The following is a 22,728-nucleotide window of genomic DNA, read 5'->3' as shown; positions in this document are numbered from 1 at the left end:
CACACATCTGCATGAGCATTCCACCCAAATGTATGCTGCAGAGCAATAAGGCATCATTAGGCGATACTTAGGGAAACGAACGCTGATAAGCAAATGCATCACCATAACAGATTCATGTTGAACAAACAAAGGCCTACCATAGCATAGTTTCATGCCATTAAAACAGGTCATGAAACCGGATCATGCAATCAGAACATTGATAAAAATGTCCAACCATGTCATTACAAACAAATCATTTGCATGCAGCCATGTGTCTGCCTCACTGTCTAGTAATTTACAAACAGCCAATACACAAAAGACGGCACGTATCCATGCCTCTTTTTTAAGTACATACACAGTCCATGATAACATATCGTTACTGTCGGGCAGAAACCAGCTATCTATATTTTTCAACTTTTTGTTTTTTTTAATAAATCAGTGCTATTGAACACCCTTTACGCCTGTGTGTGGGTTTTACAAATATTGAACCAATGTAAAAGTATTAAAGCGCTTCTGACTAAACCTCCTAACTCCATTGGATCCTCAAAACTGTCGGTCAAACCACCTACAGTATCTCCAACTTTGGAGATAGTTGTTTTTTCCATCATTGATTAGAATGACGAAGTCAGACAGAAAAACATCTATCTCCACATTAATGGTCAAAAACCTCCTAACTCCATGGCCACTTGAGCTGTATTTGGGTAAAGTGATGATAATATAAGGACACATTCAAGTGTCTTACATTGTATAAAGTCACCATACCGACTTTGGTGAGGCAGTATTGTGTTGTTCTAAAAACATGGTATTTTTCGTTTCCTGAAAAGTTAATATTTTGGACATTTAGTTTTTTGCCCGACAGCAGAGATGTGCTGTTTGATAGAGTAGCCATGCTCGCCATAATGCCTTTTCCTACCCATTGAGCTGCACAGAGAATCGAACCCTGGCAATGTTAGTGCCTTACTCTATTGAGCAGCACAGGAATGCATTGTTTTCATTCTGCCCCCCCCCCCTTTTTTTTGTGTACGCAGATATACTTACAACAGGGTGTATGGGAGAGTCTGATGTTAATTTAAATGAAAACATCTTCACGTTAGTTGCTGTGCCCACTTGGTTGTGCATGAAATTAAAAAAAGCAGATGGCATTTGACTATACGTTAATTTCAAAGTTAAATTGACTTGTGTTGCAATTCATGACCAAAAGCAATAAAGTACTTACTAAGTAATCATCACCCCAAAAGGTTAATAAAGTTAATCATTGAGTCATGATTTCTTCTGAGCCAGGTTTTAATCAACTAAATGATTTATCAATTTAAACCCTATATACTATATAGTTGTCCCCCAGGGGTCTTCTACTTGGTCCCTTCCTTTCCCCCCCTCTATACCAAATCTCTTCAGCGAAAATGGCCGATCTCACAGCGTGTTGCAATGCTATTTTTGCTGAATTTTCACATATGACATGCCCAGAATAGGAAACGCCTAGGGTTCATGTGGTAAAATTACCTACTTAGAATTATTTTAAAGTTCTGCTTACATTAATTTACTCGTAGCCTACAAGTTCCTGAAATAATTAGCTTGATTATTGTTTACTATGATTATTCTCATACAGCTTTACTTTAGTCTGAGATATTTAGTTATGCTCTTCTATCTATGGCTTTGCTATGATAATTTCCATCTTAATCAAATCTATCTTAGGTACTGTATGTTTGTTAAACTGAGGGTTGAGTTAAGGCCTTTGCAGACAGGGTGCGATTTTTCGCACGGAAAAAAAGGACAATATCATTTTTTTAAAGAATTTGCTGTGAGGCAAGTGGCTTCTGCGGTGCGTTTTTTTTTTCTTCAATCGAACCCAGTTTGATTCGTGCGTCTTTTTGCATGCGGTAAAAACTGATTGACCAATTGCACCCTGTCTGCAAAGGCCTTTAAGGTGAGAAAGCAAGCATTTTGGATTTGTGTTGTGGCAGTTGTTTGTTCTTCTTTGGTGGATGAGGATGTCATGGATATTCTGCTATTAATGATCTAGATATGACTTTAGCCTACATACTGTAGGCAGTGGCACTAGGTTTTTATATATTGAAGGTGATTGTATTTGTATGTGTGATTGTGTGAGTGTGTACATATTCTGTGTTAGCTTTACCCCCAAATATTTTTTTTAATATTATTTAATATTACTGTATTTTCCCTTGAATTTAGAAGAAGACCTTTTCTAACGGTGTAAAGATTTGATTTGATTTGTATTTATACCAGCTGCTGCTGCGGTTTCATCCTGCATGAGGATTAAATGTTCTCATTGTCAATTATGGGATTACAAAGTCAGATTTGCTTAATCTCAAATTTAGCTTCTTTGAACGTTTGTGGGATTTTCTGTTCTCGTAACATTGTGATTTAGTGTGTGGTCTTCAGACTGTCACCTACACACACACAGTCACAGAGAGAGAGAGAGAGAGAGAGAGATAAACTTGCGTGTTCAGGTGCGTCAGGTTAATCTTTTAACACATTGGTTCATTACATTTCTTTTTACACTGTGTACAGTAGACTTGTGCGAGCAGGTGTTGGGATCTAAAACTCATGTGCCAGGCAGAGTGATGGCCTTCCTTTGAAGACAGTTTGTGTCAGTGACCCGGAAAATACAGTTGTCTGTATATCACAGTACTGTTTTTACTGTAATTATACTGTACTACAATGCACAGTTATGTATACAGTAGACTTGTCAAGTTAATCGTGCAACTGTAAAACAGAAGCTATTACAAAATATGTCATGTAACATAATCCACCACAGCTGTTAGGAAAACTGTAACATGTGGTTTGCCATGACAAACAAACACTTGAAATTGGATCAATTGAAATAGACTGCAACTAAGGAGACTGTTGCTCCATTATTATTGCTGAGTAATACATTTCTGTTTTATGTTGAAGTGTTCAGTATCCTACATATATGATATACATATGTGATATACAACACATTCTCTGACAACCACCATTTCTCACATTTTAGTAGGGATGGGACTTGAGAACCGAAATGATTAGAGAATCTGGATTGTTAACTCAGAGAATGAGTCTCTGAGCTTATACATTTTATAAAGCTTATTGTAATTCCTGTAATTTTTTACAGGTTGTTAGGCAGACATGCATGCCCTTTTCTGCTGGTTATATAACTGTGTTCAGACTCAGAGATAATAAAACAGCAATTTTTTCCACAACGAAAATTGATCAGGAATCAATAAGGGAATCGATAAAGATTCGGATGGATAAGAAGAATCTCTAATGGCATTGGTATCAGTAAAATCGTATCAATTCTCATCCCTAATGACCCATTCATTACATACAGAATGGAACCCTGCACGCACGCACGCACGCACGCACGCACGCACGCACGCACGCACGCACGCACGCACGCACGCCTCAACGTGACAGTCAGGTTTCTCACCGGTGCAGGTTCCCCTGATATTAAGAGTTTTAAGCATGGAACCAAGCTCCTGATGTATCATGACCATAAAGTGATGTTTGGAAAACGGTATAACAGGTATTGTCATCGTTCCCAAGTAGGCCGGTGCCCGACGGGCACCGGCCTACTTGGGAGCGATTCGGGCACTTTTCATTTAACATGGGGTTTCAATGAGGAGTTTTTAGGAGCCTTCTTCGGGGCGTGGCTTCCGGGGGAAGGGGCGGGCCGCGGGCTTAAACGCAACCTTGACAGGTGTGTTCAGTTTTCAAAGACCTTTCATTTGATGTATGGTACGTCTATATTGGACATTTACTTGGCTGCACACAGGCAGTGCACACATACTGCACACAGAGACACACACACACACACACACACACACACACACACACAGACAGACAGAAAGAGACACACACAGCCCGAGCACGGTTTCATAGTAAGCTCCACTTGCGCGGCGCGCAAGTGCAAATTAGTAGTTTTTGCTAAAGTTAGATTGATTGCATAAAGACGTGTGGCTTCTACAGGAGCATAGCATTGTTTAACAACCAGGAGCCTCGTGTTCTACATTGGTTTGTTACGATGTTATAGAAAAGGAAACGAGGCATTTTTACTTCCGGAAACTCAGAGTAACACCATTAGCACATTGACTGATGGTGTGAAATAAATAAATCAATGACTGTTGATTGAAAATCAGAGCGGGTGTTTTTGGCTGCTGGTGGAGCAGAAGAATCACCCAGAGATGATGTTCAAACAATCACGTCTGCCAGCCTACGTCTCCAAAGCAATAGACCCATTAGCCTATTTAGCACTTTCTGTTTTAACAACGCTCACATAGCGGCAGCCCAGGAGACTGAGTACACAACGTGTTGTGTTCGTTATTGCTTGATAGTCACAAAGCTCTTTGTGTTTTTTTCAATACTCGGGTCAAACGTTTCTTCACCTCAGAGTTCTCTTAGGACAAATGTTATTTCAAACTGTTTCGATCAGCCTGTCTACTGTCTTCTCCACCAACACACACGCACCCACACGTGTGTGTCCACACACAGGACAGAACGAGAGCTGTCCCTTCCTGTGATGATTTTTGCTGTGGGTTGGTACAGTAGTTAGGCCGGTTTTTGGTCTTTTGTCCCAGTACTGCTGGCCGAACATCACTGTTGTTTTGGGGGGGTTAATACAGCAGATATATGTGGAAATGCACATGGATGTATGGATGGATAGGTATACTGTAGACACATGGTACACTGTAAAAGTATTTCTAAAATGTTGCAGTGTTGGTTAGATAGACAATTCTTTTATCTGACATTTAAATGCATTCCACTGAGCCTGGTTCACGTGACAGGCTCAGTGGAGCTAAGCTGCAGCGCTGACCCGACAGAAGAGGCTACTCAAAGCGCCCACGCTGGCCGAGCTGGACAGCTCCAACTCCGACGTTGACCCCGGTGTGTTGGCCAGATCACCACTTACGGCCAAAGTTTCCGGAGTATATGAATAATAAAGACAGAGAGACGCTTGGTGCTGTTTATTTGTCTTTACTTCTCCCTTTGCAGTAAAGCAAAGGAGAAAAAAAAGAAGAAAATAAATATATATACAGTATATTTATACAGTAAACCGTCTTTCGAGGTTCGATACAATCAACCACCAATGTTTATAATCGTCGATGACCTGTATTTGTGATTGAATAGCATCTCGTCTATTGAGAACAGCTGGCTTGTACTGTACAGCGAACACCAAAGTTCATGGACAAGGACATGACTTGCACTGATGCTAAGAGTTCTGTTAAAAATACCCAGAGTCATTTAAAGAAAATGATTGTGCTGTTTCACTCTTGTCAGAAGAGTGAGATCCTTACTTCCTGTTCTGATGTGACCTCAGGCTCAGACAGTTTTCTTAGGGGAGGTTGATTCAGCGTTTATAGCCCACGTCACGGCCCACCTCCCAGCATTCTGACGAGCTCAATTAAACTCCAACACGATGCACGTTATGGTACGTGGCTTCACAGTGCATGCAAAACAATGAACTCCTTTTGACCTCATAAAAGATTTAAAAACAATAACGATCTTAAGCTTCCTCTTATCTCCATTTGGGGCACAGTGCTCACAATTTTCACAATTATAATCTCAATTTCCTTTTTTTCTCCTCTAATTTGCTTTGTAAACTTTTTTTAAGCTGCTTTGCAAGTAACTAAACAAAATCGAATAAATAAATAGTTTTCCTGGGTTTTCAAAATGATTGTATTATTACGTTTACCTTTTAAAAAGGGAAGATGGATAGATAATCACTGCTTGCCATTCCTGAGGCCAATTAAGCAGCACTCAGTGAAATTGGAAAACCTGTTCTCTCTGAGCTCTAATGGATGTTCTGGTCATTAGTTATCTGAGAGTCTTCTCTGGCTGTAATCAAACGCGAAACCAACCCGTTAAGCGCTCATAAAAGAACAGCTGCCTCTCACTGACCTTCTGTTTGAGGGAACCCAACTGTCGGCCATGTGTGTGGCGTTTGGGGCGACAATTATCGCTGTGAAAAAAAAACCCTGTTATTTGCCTTCTCTTTTTTTTTGCCGCGGTTGCAGCTCATTTGATGTCTCCTCTCGGCTGTATTAGCTTTTAGTGGTCTGTTAGTGGACATGGTTTGGTGTCTCTCGCGCACGCAGCAGTTGTGTGCACCGTCCTCCATCTGTCGTTAAGTAATGACAGTGTCTTGACAGCGCATTTGCCACAAGCTTAATTCAATCAGCAAAGCGAAATACTGCGGTTCCTCGTGCTCTTGTCATTTAGACACACTCAAATCCGACTCTCCTCTCTTCTAGGGGACCACCTGTCCAACCAGCAAGTCCCGCCTCCTCTCCCCCCGGCTCCGCCCCCGCACCATAAACAACACCCGTCCATCACGTCCCTGAGCCGCAGCTCGCTGGCCAATCAGAGGAGCCCGAGCCCTCCGCCCACAGCCGGCCTGGCGGCTGAGCTGCAGAGCACAGCGGAATGCGTTCAGCTGCAGGACAGCTGGGTGCTGGGCAGCAATGTGGCCCTGGAGAGCAGGTAAGTGCTGCCCCACAGTCACTGGTGGACATTAACCAAGTACATTTACTTGAGTACCGTACTTAAGTACACGTGTGCTTTACTTGAGTATTTTGTATATGTGGATTTTCACTCCGTTACATTTCAAAGACAAATATTGTGCTTTTGACTCCCAGTACTTTATGCATTATATAAAAAAAGAAAATGTACATTGTAATTTGTACTTTGGAATAGTTAAGTATTTTTAAAAGCAAATACTCAAGTACTAATTTGATTGAGAAACTTTCACTTGTAGTTGAGTAATATTTGACCATGAGTATCTTAATTACGTACTAGTACTGGAGTTGAGTACTTTGTCCACCACTGCCCACAATGCACCGGAGGCTGTCTGATGGAAACATTAAAACCCCTGTACAGTGATGTGGCCATCTTCACTTACAGTTGTAGCTGGTCTGTTGTTTTATTTTATTTTTTAATGTAGACTTTAATTAACTTGGTAAAATAATTGATATGCAGTTTTCATTTACAATAATGACCTGGGCAAACATTTAAGGCCATTCACATTTCCAGGGAGAGATGAGTTTTGAAATCAAGGGTGGGTGTTTGGTCTATTTGTTTAGCACATTTCAACAAGAACATGCAAAGTGCTTTGCCCTAAAACAATTAGAGCATCGGTTTGTTTTTGACTCTGGGGATATAAAGCTGCCCTGATGACCGGAGTGGTCTGAAAGAAGCACAAGATCAGAAAAGAAAACGTTCCCTAAACCATGCTGTGCTTATAAACCAACAGCAAGGTTTGAAATCAATTGTACGACTGACAGGGAGCCAGCGTAACAATCTCAGAACTGGAGTGATATGATCCACTTTCTTGTTATGGAAAATAATCCTGTTAAGTGCAAAAGTATCCATTTATATGAAGCAATACTCCTGAGACCTATCCCCTCAGATACAGTTGTGTTTATCATCAGTAATACATATTTGTAGGGTTTCTGGCTATGTTAGACGCACCTGCAGCTCTGTTCATTACTGCTGGCAGTGACTGGTGAGTTCATTGCAGAACATGGCCCTGAGGTGGATTACTAAATCATATACACTGTAGCTGTGAAATATAATGGCCGGAGGTGAGTGGAAGCATCCAGAGGCTTGCCAGTTCAAATCAGGAAGGCTATGACTTAACAAGGAACTTTATAAGTGGATTATGTTTTTTATATCAAGATGGTGCCGGGCAGCGTACCATTTTGTCATAAGGCCCTTACCCAAGCGCTCTCTCTGCAGCAACAGTTATATCTAATCTTTCTCAATCAGCAGTTTCGTTTTACCCCCCCGCTAACGAAGGAGGATACACGGTGCTCTCCTTCAAACTCAGATGATTCTATTCCAGTTTGACGTCTCTGCTGGCTCACAGTGAGATAGAACGTCGGCTTGTGGAGGGGGGGAGGATGTGACGACTGCATACTAACCGCATGGCCGACCTTGAGTCGTCTTCGTCGTATCGACGAAACAATATGTGCGCACCTATCATCAGAGGAGGCATAAATCACTATCTGCGGCAGTTCCACTCTAAATCAGCTGGTTGTCAGTGGGAGGGAGGAGAGGGCAACTGCTGGATGCCAATGGGAGGGGGGTCAGGAGGAACGGCCAGGGTGTCCATGTAACCACAGATGTCAAGTAAACTAGTGGGTTGAGGGATGTAAACAGAAGCCCCAGATACCATCTATTAGGCTGCCTTCGGGAGGTTTGTGGGCCAAGGCCAGACCTTTATAGGTCTGGTATGAGTACTTGTGTAGGAGGCCCGCAGAGCCATGGGGGGTTTGAGAACAGTACCGCCGCTAGGCACGCGCGCACCACGCACTCTGAGTAGGGCACCAGCTTGCCCAGGGGGCTCCAAAATGAGCCAAGCCGATCATCATAATAACTAAATGATTCATTATTTTATTTAAATGTAATATTAAAAAACACAACTACAATTAGGCACCATATCATTAAGTAATAAGAAAGCCCATACTGATATTTTCTCTGCCTAAATAATCACGACGCGCGTGCATCCTCAAGGGGTGTGTGTGTGTGTGTGTGTGTGTGTGTGTGTGTGTGTGTGTGTGTGTGTGTGTGTGTGTGTGTGTGTGTGTGTGTGTGTGTGTGTGTGTGTGTGTGTGTGCGTGTGCGTGCGAGTGACTACTGACTTAATATTATTAGCCTGCCAATTCATGGGCCATTTTCAGCACTACAAGTGAGTAACACTTGTTTTATTTTTTAAAGAATATAAAATATTGCACTAAATAGAAATGTCAATTACATGGCTTTGTAAATGGTAAATGGTGCATTTATATAGCGCTTTTTATCGAAAGCGCTTTACATTGATTGTGCATTACATTCACACACCGATGGCGTGTGTGAAGGCACCAACCTGCTCATCAGGAGCAATTAAGGGTTCTGCTCTTGCTCAAGGACACTCAAGGACATTTTGACAATAACTCTGGGATCGAACTGGGAACCTTGCGGTTCTCATCCGGCTGGCAGACACTCTACCCCTGAGCCACTGCCGGGGGGGGGGGGGGGGGGGGGGGGGCGGTTGCACCACAAAGAGAACAGTGTAGGCCTATGGTTACTATAAGAGGAAGAAGAAGAGGAATGTAGTCGGCTCATACGTGATGCTTTACTACCATGCAGTGTGAAAACTGTGAGGATACACAGGGATGTTTGTTATGATAGAGGTGCTGTAGCATTGAGGCTCTCACTCTATTTATCCTAATTAAAGGAGCTACACCATGAATTTGAACCTTTCCTTCTTTTCTGTATGTTTTTGGTCTCCCATACCTCTCTCTTATCCCAAAAAATAAAAAAATACCCAAGTTTGAGAACTCAGGCTTTCACACCATATCTGGGGTTTTATGTAAATTGGGTTAGGGTTAGGATACCTACAAAGCACCTACAAAGCAAAACAAAATAATGAAAACATTTTTTTTGTTTTTTTTTACTTTTTCCACACAGAACCAGGAGATAACATGCATACAAACTGGCTCAATAGTGCCACATGCTAAATAAGGACAATGTGGTATTGCAGGTGAAAGTGCTTTATAAGCCAGAGAGAAGTTAGTTGGAATGAGTATATCTGAGGCTTGATTTAGGCTCAAACCTTTTAAAAAACATTTGAGGGACATAAACAATATGATATTAAATATATATATATTTTTTAAATGCATGGTGTAGCTCCTTTAAGGAAAGTCAGTCACACTCTTTGTTCCGCATTTGTCTCCTCACTGGCTTGAGCAATTGATCTGAACTTGCACACGGGCATTGACCATTAGCATTACGCAGACCCTGAGGAAGCCTGTTTTGAATTTTTCCCAAATTCAAGCTGTTTATTAGCCTTTTTTGTAAACTCTGTCTAACTCTACGGCAGCAGTTCTTGCCGTTACTGCGCATGCGCGGACGCAGGTCTGTTGTCACGGTTACGGTCTCCCAGGCTATGGGATACACTCTGTTTGTTGTCACACTTCTGTGCTCCCAACCAGTGGGCAGACTTAAAGCTACAGGAATATACCATAGAGTTATGGGCTATACGGGCTGCCAGCTCTTGCTGCTAATAGCAATAGCGTGTAGATTGTTTACTCAGTCATGTGCGATCTCACCATGTGTCAGAAAGGACATTATTTCAAGTATTTTCAAGTTGAGAGACAACAGGGACAAAAACTTGTCTCTCTCCACCGTGTGTGTGTGTGTGTGTGTGTGTGTGTGTGTGTGTGTGTGTGTGTGTGTGTGTGTGTGTGTGTGTGTGTGTGTGTGTGTGTGTGTGTGTGTGTGTGTTTTTTTACTGTCAGCGATACGGCTATCGTCTTATTTGCACAAACAGCTTAGCCCAGTGGGGTCCACGGACCCCCGCAAAGATTTATTTCATTTGATAACGTGCCCATCCCAAGCTGATCTCCCGCTGATCCCGCTGAACAAACTTGCTCTCTCAAAGTTTAACTAAGCATAGGCTACTGTGATATAACCCAAAGTCTGCAAATACTTTCAGTGTGCCCATACCCGGGTATGGACTAGTGTTAATAACGCTTAATTTGAAATAAGATTTTAATTAATTGCTGCAGTCGTTCCCGGCCACACATCACTCTGTTAAAAGGCTGTTAAAAGGCTTCAAATGGAGACATTCATTTATTTCAAGCCTAGCTAGGTTAATAAAACTGGGGTGACAGCACTAGCTAATTTTACTGTGTAATTAACACTAATGAATGAGGTGTTAGGTGCGAATGTTGATCTTGATCTTTTACTCAATGCCGCTTTCAAAGTGAACCGCTTTCAGTGTTCGGTGAATGACTGAAGTGCTCTTTCGTCTCAGCGACTTATGTGAGAATGGGGCCACTGACGTAAGCACCCTCTGAAAGCAATAAGGTTTCAGTCACCTCATAAACTGCCCCTATAAGAGGAATTAAAGTGAACAGATGTTGACAAAGGGAAAGTTTTTCTCAAGTTTCTTGAAGTTTCTTCCTGTTAAAATATCCAACAAAACAAGACAAAACCCTTTAACACCCGTTCAAATGAATTATACGCAATTAAATTGTTTTCAGAACAATCTTGTAAATTACAACTTTTACACAAATTAGCACAATTTCGGCAGACTGTGGTTACGAGACCCCTTCTGTTCTTGATTAGAGTAATTTCCTAAGTGGCTAATGGCAATTTTTCCACCTGAGATATTCTGTTCTACTTGAGCTTTTTGTTCTATTTTATGCCAAGACCACTCCAGCTCTGTAATTTTAAAGACCTCAATTAGGCAACAATAGAGAGCTGTTACTGCATGCCGCTATTCTTGTATAATTCTCTCTTGCACCAAGAAAACATTCACGTCTTAAATCTTTAAGTGCTTTTAGAGTGCTTTTAATGAACCGCACATGTGCACTACTTAAGCATTTGTCTCCATAGCAATAGTGATAGCTGTATATTGATGTGCTATTGAATTCCATTATTATGTGATGACTGTTGCATGTCAAATAGCCCCATGCATTCGGCAGGTACTTATTCTGTTGATACAGCTGTCCTTTACTTAAAGCTGACCCTATGTGTGAAATTGATTTGCTATGGCACCATATGGTGGACGTGGTGAGGGTGGGCGTCCGCTGTTCCATATGTATGTCTTGCAATCCTCTCTGGCATTCTCTCCCTCAGATTCTCTGACAGGTTGTGACATTTCAAAATTAGTCTTTGCGAAGGGTGTGCGGGTGCACCGCAGCGTTCTAAATGTAGTGTCAATCCTCATCGGATTCTGGTGTCAGGGAAGTGTTTGTGGCTAAATGCAATGATGTTTCCCGCGTTGCTCTGTTCCACCAACAGACCAACCAGTTAGAAGTGGAACAGTGATGCTGGTCGGTCGTGGGTCTGCAGGTTATACAGTATAAATGTGATGACTGACTAGATACACATGTTCATTACAGGGTTTTATGTCATGCGCTTTTTTATTTTGTCCTTCAGCCTTACTCTCTCTCTCTCTCTCTTTCTCTCTCTCTCTCTCTTCTCTCTCTCTCTCTCTCTCTCTCTCTCTCTCTCTCTCTCTCTCTCTCTCTCTCTCTCTCTCTCTCTCTCTCTCTCTCTCTCCATATTCTTTTTCTCCAGCCTCTATTGCTGGTGAAAGTAAAACATTGCCCAAAGCTGCCCAGAATTACGCAATCACATTTTGTAATTATGGTTGGTTACCTGTGAGCAGTCAGACTTAGACTTGGTGGCTGCAAACTACCAGCGTTTGGTTGGCAAATGGCTTCCTGTGTTGATTTCCCACCGCTGATTGTCATTCATGAACACGGACCACTCTCAGTCCAAAACCTCAATCTATACCCACAAGCGCTCAGCGCATCACACCCTCACCCCAATCAAATGCTGTCTGATACAATCTTATGCACAACAAGATTCAAGATGCAAATATTTTATTTTGTCACATTTGTCACATTCCCTCATACATGTGCAGAGAAATGTTGGTGCAGCAATCTCCAGCAGTCTGCTATTACTGTGCAACAATGTCCAACATATACAATTCAAGATGTAATACAAAAAAGCTCATAAAAAATGTATGATACACTTAAGGTACTACTAGTAATGAGTAATACAGTAAGTGATAAAGTTGTAGGTAAACCCAATAATCCTAATAAGGCAAAAACAGCATCAGTATACACAGACATTCGTGTAGTGAATCACCATAGACTATGGGATAATATACAACATTTAGAATTGCTTTGAGTTACTGAGGTATGATCTTCATGTTGCACCCAAAAGAAAATATACAGAATATAGAATAAGAGAAAGACATGTATAGATAAATAAGCAACCGAAGATATACAGCATTTACAATTGCAACTTCCCTATGTTATTCAGGTATAGGATATATAGGCTATATCTATACAGTGCAGCTAAAAAAAGAGAATATTGCCTGCAGAATATACAGAATGAAAATGGTGACCGAGCAAATACTGAATATTCATTCATGCAGCTAGATAATAAGATAGCAACCAAGTACAGTTTACAGTACAAATAGCATTATTATAGATACATTTATAGACCGACCCACCTACAGTATATTGATACCTATCTGTATTGATGCCAGTGGGGAAATGTTATTAATATGTGGTGAATTATCATTTTATGCAAGGAGGTTGTGCAAACAGATTGTCCACAAATACTGTACATGTTCTCTTGGTGAGCAGGCGCATTTACATTTACATGTTAAAGACAGTGTACCTGGCAGTTGGGTCATTGTTCAGAGCTCTGTTTGCCTGAGGCACAACACGTTTTCTGTGTCTCTCTGATAATAACCTGAGCATGCCACCACAACGTCTAAAGATCGCACCATACTGGTCTCAGGCACACACACACACACACACACACACACACACACACACACACACACACACACACACACACACACACACACACACACACACACACACACACACACACACACACTAGCAACACTGGGACAGCACCTGCTAGCACGCCCCCTGAAGAGAGGGCAGGTGGCGATGGTGAGAGGGAGAGAGAGAGAGAACGAGGGAGGAAAGTGAAATAGGAAAAGTCACCTAGACTCCCCTGAACATCTGTAGCCCTCACTGTCGGCTGGGCAGATTAAAAGGCTCCAATCCTGATTATTCCTGCACTCACCTTGAAACGCTAACGCTAGCCTAGCGCGGCATGTCAGCCTAAGAGGAGGATTACATTATTCAAAGGACGCTGCTTCTCATGGTTTCAGACATGATCCCTGCAGCCGAGCCGCAAAACGAGATCCCCCCACCACTCTTAACGCCTGATTTATACTTTGTTCCATGTTGGTGCCGCACGCTTAAAATAGCAGATCTACAAGCTCACACAACGCGTCAGGCATTACGATGTTCAGTCTTCTGTCCTCCAGCCATAATGTCTTTTATAAGGTCATCTTGATGACAAGTCTTCACCAGCACACGCATCCATCCATGTCTCTCTCTATTTCTCTGTCACTCTCTAAATGTTTTCTCTTGTCCCTTTCTTTCTTTCTCCTTTCATTTTTCAGAACTTTCTGTTCCTCTTCTTGTCTCCACTCCCCTTTAGTCATTTGTTTCTCTAATTTCTTCTAACGTCTTCTCCTCTTTCTGCCACACACACACACCCCACCCCTCTCTTTCTCATGCTAACACACACACACACACACACACACACACACACACACACACACACACACACACACACACACACACACACACACACACACACACACACACACACACACGTAGCTGTTAGTAGAATAATGTGTGTGTGTGTGTGTGTGTGTGTGTGTGTGTGTGTGTCTGAATGAGGGATGTGTCCTCTTCACCTCCATCTATTAATCATGTCATCATTTAATCACTTCACGCCATCAGACAGCACTATCACATTCCCTTTAATCACTGGCTCTACCAAGATCAGTCTTCGTGTCTCTGGTGGTAGATGTACAGTATAGTGACTTGTAAAAGACACTATAGTCAGTTGAATAGTTCACAATTCACGTTTATCAGGTGCAACGGTTGTGGGAGAAACAGTATTTCTAAAAAGATTGCCAGCACTCACTTGGGCCTTTCAGGATCTCTTATTTATTGAAAAGCCCCAGCAGCAGATCAAACACCATGGACGTTTCAGCGGCCTTCACGCTGAGGAAGGCCGCGGGCCGAAACGTTTGTTGTGTTTGATCTGCTGCTGGGGCTTTTCAATAAATAAGAGATCTCAAAAAGATCTCTTGTGAGTGCTGGCGATCTTTTTAAAGATGTATAGTGACAACTTGTAGGTTTTCACATGCTGCTACCTGTGTCATAGTTTGTGTGATATGTACTTGTCTCTGTTCTGTTGTGACTGTTCTGTGTTTTTTCTTAGAGGACCACAATGGAAATAAGCCTATAGGGCTTTATTGTGTTTTTATATCCTCTGTGATATTTTGTCTGCTGTATGTTGTGGAAGTGCTGATGTGCTCTTCTTTTATCACCAAATCAATCATTCATTCATTCATTCATACATAAAAAAAATATTAAATGCAGGCAGTTCTTTTTTTCTATACGCAGACCTTCAAAACCCACCCAGTGCCAAATGGTTATCGGGAGGCAGAGAAAGGGATAGTTGGAAAAATGTTCTGTTAATTATGTGCATATTAAAATCTTTCAATTTCCCATTAGGTAATTATTGGATTTTCCATTTCAGGGCAATGAACAGAGATCAAGCAGCATCTGGAACTTGTATGAATATCAACCACCAGTCTATTGGCCTTATAATTATAATTATCGTATGGTAATAATAGATTATCACATAATATAATGATCCCAAGCAGTTGTCAGCAGTTGAAGTACTCTTTATAGTGCACACATTATCGTAGTCAGAGTCATTCCGTTCTGTATTAAGTGTCACGGCTGTGCCACTTTCTACCTGAGAAATGTCACTCTCCCCTCATTATTTGCCCTCTCATCTATGGCATGTGTTACACCTGTGTTGATTGTCCATTGTGTTCACATGTGTCCTCACTGGCCAGTTAGCTTTGTTAGACTGTGTCCAATCGTCTGTTTATACTGTAAGTAAGACTGTCTGCACTAGAGAACCCGACCTCAGAACCCAAACTGCCTCGTCCCCCGAGTGGCAGTGCTCCCCCTCAGCCTTGGCACACAGGTCCACGTATCAGAGAACGAGCGGCCTCCCAGCCATCAAGAAGTCAAGACAGTCATTTGGCTGGCCGTCCTGGATCCCAGCGGTTCCCTTTCCTGGGCTCTCGCCTGGCCATTTTTTTGAGGTTCCCCTCAACCCAGTTCCCTCTGGGGCCCTGTCCATCCAGCTCTCTAGGATCCCATCAGTCCCGTTCCCAGGAGTCCTGTAAGTCAAGCCTCCCTATTCCATTGTCATTTGTTTTCCCAGTCAACTAGTCCTCGGTTTCTCTCTCAGCTACCTCCCCCTTGTTCTTCTATCAGCCCTCCTGTCTCCCTGGTCAGTAGACCTCCTTTAGAGGACTGTTATTGCTACCAGTCTGTCTGCCAGTCTGATTCTGGTCTGCCTTCCAGCTTGTCTGCCAGTCATCTGCCTGTCTCTCTTTGACTGTCTGCTTGTATGTTTACCTTTCTGCCGGTCTGTCAGTGTGCCTGCCTGTCTGTCTGTCTGTCTGTCTGTCTGTCTGTCTGTCTGTCTGTCTGTCTGTCTGTCTGTCTGTCTGCCTGTCTGCTAGTTTTATTAGTTGGCATATCTGTTAGTCTCTATGTCTGCCTGTCTGTCTATTTGCTTGTCTGTGTGTTTCACAGTCTATTAGCTTGTCCGTTTGCCTCTCTGTCTGCCTGTCATTTACCAGGCTGTGTCAAACCTTTTTATTCTGCTTGTCTATTTGTTTATCGGTTTGTGTTTCCCTTTTTTGGCTGGGTCTGGTAACGCTGGTTTCTGTCTGCCTGAACGGTTGTATGCATGTCTCTCCTGTCCTGTCTGTCATGTCTAGCCAAGTGGTTCTGCCCTGTGCTGTGTTCCTGTCCCGAGAGTCCCCGTCTAGTTTTGTCTAATCCTGTTGTGTCACGTCCGTCCTGTTTCGGTCAGTCCGGTGTTACAGCCCTGTCCAATCCAGCCCTGTGCTCCAGTCCTGTCCTGTTGTGTCCTATATGCCCCATTCCTGTCCTGTTCTTTCCAGTGGTCCTGTCCTATCCTGAGCTCCTGTCCTATCCTGCCCAGTCCAGTGTTCAGTCTTGTCCAGCCATCTTCTGCCTCCTTCCACTATAATGTCAACTTGTGAAAGTTGCATTATCCCATTAAAATAGACACAGCATGTGTCAATTTAGATTTTAACCACTTTAACCTTTATTTTATACTTTGGCTATCCAAAAATAGCAAATATGCAAGCTCATAGTGCGGCACTCTGTAGATCTGCTATTTTTGAAAAATAATTTGTGAAAATATGTGCAAATCTTTTAAGGGTGTGCACTCATTTCACAATACGATACGATACACGATATTAGGCTCACGATATCGATACGATACGATATATGGCACTTTTTTATTATGAAACTGTATGGGGGGGAAAAAGCAAATGCAAACAAATACTTCTGTTTTTTCATTATTATTATTGCAAAAAAAAATATATGTTTTAAAAAAAAAAAAACTACTAAAAAACGATACATATTGTCACAAAAACGTATCGTGATGTATCGTGGGACGATATATCGGCACACCACTAATATATACTGTACATTTTACAAGTGTAACTTCTACAGCAAACGTGAGGTTCAAACCGGTAATCACATGCTGCTCTACCATTCCATGACTCTAGGTATGTCACTGCATACTGTACCTTCTAGTCTAATCATCTAATCCAGTGGTACTCAAACTATTGTGTGCCAAGGACCCCCCAAATTGATATTTATTTGGCCATGGACACCCATCTGAAAATGTTTTGTGTCAGGGACCCCTAGTAGAGAAGATTTGTGTTAAAAAAAATACAAAAAGATAATTTTCAACATATTTCAAAAATAGCAGATGTACAAGCTCACAGCGCGGCAGGAAGTCACGCGCTGTGAGCTTGTACATCTGCTGTTTTTGAATAGCCAATGTATAAAATATGGATAAAGGGGTTAAAATGATTGTGATTTTGTTTTAACAAATTTAGCTGGGGACCCCCTGGAACCTCCTCAAGGACCCCCTGGGGGTCCCCGGACCCCACTTTGAGAGCCACTCATCTAATCTAACTATTATGACAATTATTAGTAGGGCATGACTCCAGACAGAAATTTGAGCTTGACTGAATGTGACTTTCTAGTCTATTTGTCTGTCTCCCTGTCTCCCTGCCTGCCTGCCTGTCTGTCTGATCACCTGCCTGTGAACTCCTGGCCTGACTGTCTTTTCTGATCACCTGCCTGCCTTTGTCTTGGTTTTTCTATCTGCCCCATCCACCTGTGTGTGTGGGTGTGTGTGTGTGTGTGTGTGTGTGCGCGCGCGCTCTGTCTCAGGCGTTGTGCACGTTGTGACCTCAATTCCTTCTCCGCTGCATATTACAGCATTTGCTGCAGCTCTGACTGCTCCAGATAGAGTCTGTCCTGTCTCCTGCTCCGAGCGGAGATTAGTCTGTCCTGTCTCCAGCTCCAAACGGAGATGGCCACTGACTGTACCAGTCCCGCTTTTGTTACATGCTTGCTGAACCACTCCTGTAATACTCTAGCACTTGTGCTATACAGGAAAAGTAAACTATTTTGTTATTACTTTTGCACAGATTTTTTTTTGGGGGGGGGGGGGGGGGGGCATATTTTATTCCGTTATTCAGCTGTGGAAGTAGCGTGAAACGTAGGCTAATTATTTCATAGTAAGAAAACATACTATAGCTACTTCTGTGTACTGCATCTAAGTGTTTTTTTCCTCCACCCTGTGTGTGTGTGTGTGTGTGTGTGTGTGTGTGTGTGTGTGTGTGTGTGTGTGTGTGTGTGTGTGTGTGTGTGTGTGTGTGTGTGTGTGTGTGTGTGTGTGTGGGTGGGTGGGTGGGTGGGTGGGTGGCGTGTCTGTGCACAGTGTGTGTGTGTGTGTGTGTGTGTGTGTGTGTGTGTGGCGTGCGAGCAAGCGTGTCTGTGCACAGTTAATCTTGCATACTACGAGGCCAATTAGCATTGTATTTCTTGTGCACACTAACAGCATGCCAAGTTTTATTTTAGTTATAATCATCCCTCCAGGCAACAGGATACGCATCCTGCCAGGCTAACCAGTTACAATGTTCCTGTCCCCTTCGGCTTATGTATTGGCCAATTGCAGACGTGCAAGTTTGCTGGGACAAGCAAACATTAAATAAACACCAAAATATACATTTATAAACATGGCAACAAACGAAAGAACAAATAACTAATCTTAATGTCCGCACACATTCAGCGTATTCAGAGCTGTCCAACAGTATATCAGTATTTAACCCATTCAATCCGGGAACGCATCTGTGTCATTTTAGATTTATTTGGCTATTCAAAAATAGCAGATCTACAAGCTCATAGCGCAAGAGTGCTTTTAGATCTGCTATTTATTTTTATTGTGAATATTTGTGCAAATCTTTGAATATATATTTTACTACTCAAATCTTTGCTGGGGGTCCCTGGAACAAAATATTTTGAGATGGTGGGTGGGGGGAATTTAGAAGACATTCGACATTTCTAGAATCCCAGAAGCAAAGATTTGAGTTAAAAAAAATTGCTTTAAAATATATATATATATTCACTCGTTGCCGCGCTATGAGCTTGTAGATCTGCTATTTCTTTTTAATCGGGAAAATGTGTGCAAATCTTTGAATATATATTTTTAAAGCGAACATTTGTAACTCAAATCATTGCTTCTGGGGGGTCCCTGGAACAAAATATTTTTTAGATGGGGGTCGGCGTCCAAATACATATAATTTTGGATGGTCCTTGACATGAAAAAGGTTTGAGAACCACTGATATAGCAACAATAGTTTTTCAGAAAGCTGTTAGGATTTAGAAGACATTATTTTCTAGAATCGGCTGCAGATCTTAATGGGATATATATACTGTATGACACGCGACTGATACTGATGCAGGAGGAATGCATAATATCATACCCAGACAAGCAGACAGGGATGAAAACACAACATCTTTGGTGGAGCTACTGTAATTGCACAGGCTTACGGTACATGTTACCAAACGATGAGTCAAGTAGATGTAATAACTATTACACTATAATAACCTTTTAACTGTCATTGTTATTTGCCACTCATTGCCAAATAACAAACTCATATATTACTCATTAGTTGCCTGTCAATATATAATAACAGGTTATTACATTTATAATATTGCTTTAAGTCCCCCCCCCCTTTTTGTTTATTTGCTAAAAGTGTTATTTTGAGACCTAGTTCATCATACAATACAACATCATGAATAGTATCACTACTTCTAGTTCTTCACTCACAGAGCACAGAAGCATCAGATGAAGCTGATCGACACATTTTTACTTATATCATGTCCAGATACAATAGTACAATGTTCTACCAAAGTTCAATATCACTTTAATGGCCTGTCATTTAAAGAGTTACCAGATGTACTTTTCCCGTGGCTCCACAGTAGAGGGAAGCTGTGTATTCATTGTGATTCTGACAGTGACGTGTTGTAACCTTTAAACGCATTCCCTGGTTTGCCTATGTCAATCACAGCACAGAGTCCAAATCTGACTCAGACGATCCAAACCTGACATTTGTTCTCGTAGTCAGGAAATTGATCAGAGGACATTTTTTATCCCAACATTAGCCTTGCAGGCTGGAAACATGAAATGTAAAATAAGATAAGATAACCTTTATTGATCCCTGGGGGAAATTGAAGAGTCATAGCAGCAACAGCAGTGAGAACAAAACACAAAACCAAAAATAAACTAGAAAAAGTGCTCCTCGGAGCACAGGTCTCCGCCAGGTCACGTCGTTATTGTGGCCTCCTGGTGGCGCTAATAGGCCAATGTGAAAAGGGTGACGTACGGACGAAGGGTAAAACATACTCTCTCGTCATGCCTTCGGCCTGGCGGAGACAATAAGAACATATACTGTAAAAAAAAAACGAATAGGAAATTTAAACAGAAAGGCATGTTTAACATGCCTTTCTGTTTAAATTTCCTATTTGTTTTTTTTAAACATTGTTTATACATGCAATTTATATACGCACCTCAACACTTCACAATTCAGCACAACACAACACTTTAAGGCTGATTCATGCTTCTGCTCTCAAGGTGTCATCATTGCTACACCATTGGTGATTTATAGTTGTGTGTGACTGTCATATAACAGTATTATTTTACAAAATCCACAAGTAATTTACATTCTCTCAAATTCACTTTGTGGTATGGTGGGATCGCCAAGATAATGTTTGCACTGGGAATGGCTTTGCATTATTGAGAGGAAGATTACGTCAGAAGAGGTAGAGACAATAGAGAGACTTTGGAGATGAGATGCAGTGCCTCATGATCCCAAGTAGACCAACCACAGTTCTTTATGCATATCCCTAGAGCCCAAACGGACTTTGACGTGGCACTGTTGTTTGGATTTTTGACCCATAGGCTTCACTTCACTTTCAACATATATGCTGATGAAAAATATGTGATGAAATATCTTATCTCTAAGTGCATGTGTTCCCATATAAATCGAATTCTTAGTCAGCTCGGTTCAACAGGCCAAGTCCCCAAACTCCACAACTACGCATGTTGCTTGCTCGCTCAGGGTGGCAGAAGGTATTTCTTTTCCCCTAAGTATAGCTCCTGAGGCAGAGCTTGCTCCCAGGTGACATATCGTCCCCAACAGCTCTAGGGATTAAACAACACAGAACAGGGACGTGGCCCCTACACCTAGCTATATTTTTGAAGAGAAGATGATATACTCTAAGACAAGTGTATAGCTATATAGCGTCTAGCTTCTAGCTTATACATTTTTGTTCCTGGAAGAGAAGAGAGATTAGTATTATAATTGTATTTAATGACACTTGAATATAATCATGTATTTGTCCAAGTGCATTGTCATGTGTTGGCTCTTGTCAAATAGAAATTGGTGGAAATTATCCCAGGTCTCCAGGTCAGCCACTGGTCTGCTGGGCTTCTATTAAGTGAATGGGAGCTATGGAAAGGGCTTTACTGTGGTCTGGAAAAGTTTTGACAGCTATTGGGTTGATTTATTATGCAGATACTGTTTTACCACATAATTGCATTGCAAATACACACAACACATCACAATTAAATATAACACTTCACAATACAACACAAACACAACTTGTATTTAAGACATTAGAAAGTACATTTCAAAATATACGTAATTTTGGGATAAAACATTATCGTGTATAGTTATAGTTGTAGTTGTACAAGGAAGACCAAGGAACCCGAGGGGCATATCAAGTGGCTCCTTTAACGAGATACGTCTGAATGATTATGCATTGTTATTGTTTAAGTGCAAATAGACAAAAAAAGAACATAATAAATATACAAGATATAAAACAAAATAAAAAACAGAGAAAAATTAGTTATTAAATAATGCAACACATCACAATTCAACGCAGCACTTCAAAATACAACACAACACTTCACAATACAACAAAACACTTTGCGATAAAATGCAATACAATACAACACAACATTCAACTGTTACTTGTCACTGTAGTGTGTAATGTAGTGATATTTGGCAAAAATATAAGCCATTAAGCATGATTAATCCCGGAGGGAAAATAATAATTGGGGATGCTGGTGTTTGTCCTTTGTTTCTGTGTGCAACACCTTTTGATCAAACCAGTTTGTCATATTTATTTAAGAAAGAAGTGACTTACTGTACATTCCTACTGTTATGTTAACTTTACTTTTTGTTATATTTGCAACTGCCTTTTGTTTTAGATTCAAACAGCCAGCAGGCCATTCTAGTTCTCCTTAACATGAAACCAAAAGTCGGACAAATAAGATTTATTTAAAATTGTCATTGTGCAACTTCACAGATGTGCACAAGTAATTCAATGTTCAGGGGTGCACATAACTGGTGCGCAGGTGCGCATGCGCACCCAAAATAAAAAATGCGCACCACATCAGGCAACGCGAGGCGCTTTTGCGCACCAACAGCTGGGACAGGAATTTCCAAGCTTTTATTTTTTAGCAAAACTAAAAAATAAAAGCCTGGAGATCGAGGCTAGGAATTTACTTCCTGAAGCCACACTCACACAATCACTCTAAAGCACCCGTCGGCCCCATGTACAGCCATTAGGCGGAGGGGTAGAGATATGACTCGCGTCGCCTCGCATCGCCGCACGCAGCCAGCAGCGGCTGTTAGAGGCACTCGTCACCGATGATGAACGCACCGTA

The 22,728-nt window shown here is 41.7% G+C and overlaps 1 protein-coding gene across 1 annotated transcript in view; it reads left to right on the top strand.

Annotated features, from left to right (window-relative positions):
- Positions 1–22,728, top strand: part of LOC311034262 (teneurin-3) — a gene marked incomplete at its 5' end in the record, with an annotated part of 205,696 nt that overhangs the window by 72,857 nt on the left and 110,111 nt on the right. Inside the window, 1 exon segment of the mRNA XM_084042099.1 lies at positions 6,225–6,453. Within this exon segment, the coding sequence (XP_083898225.1) occupies positions 6,225–6,453 (229 nt within the window).

The sequence above is a fragment of the Gymnoscopelus microlampas genome, assembly GCF_963454915.1.
Source record: "Gymnoscopelus microlampas genome assembly, chromosome: 18".
NCBI lineage: Eukaryota > Metazoa > Chordata > Actinopteri > Myctophiformes > Myctophidae > Gymnoscopelus > Gymnoscopelus microlampas.
The sequence above is the reverse complement of the archived record's forward strand: the minus strand, read 5'-3'. Positions and strand labels throughout refer to the sequence as shown.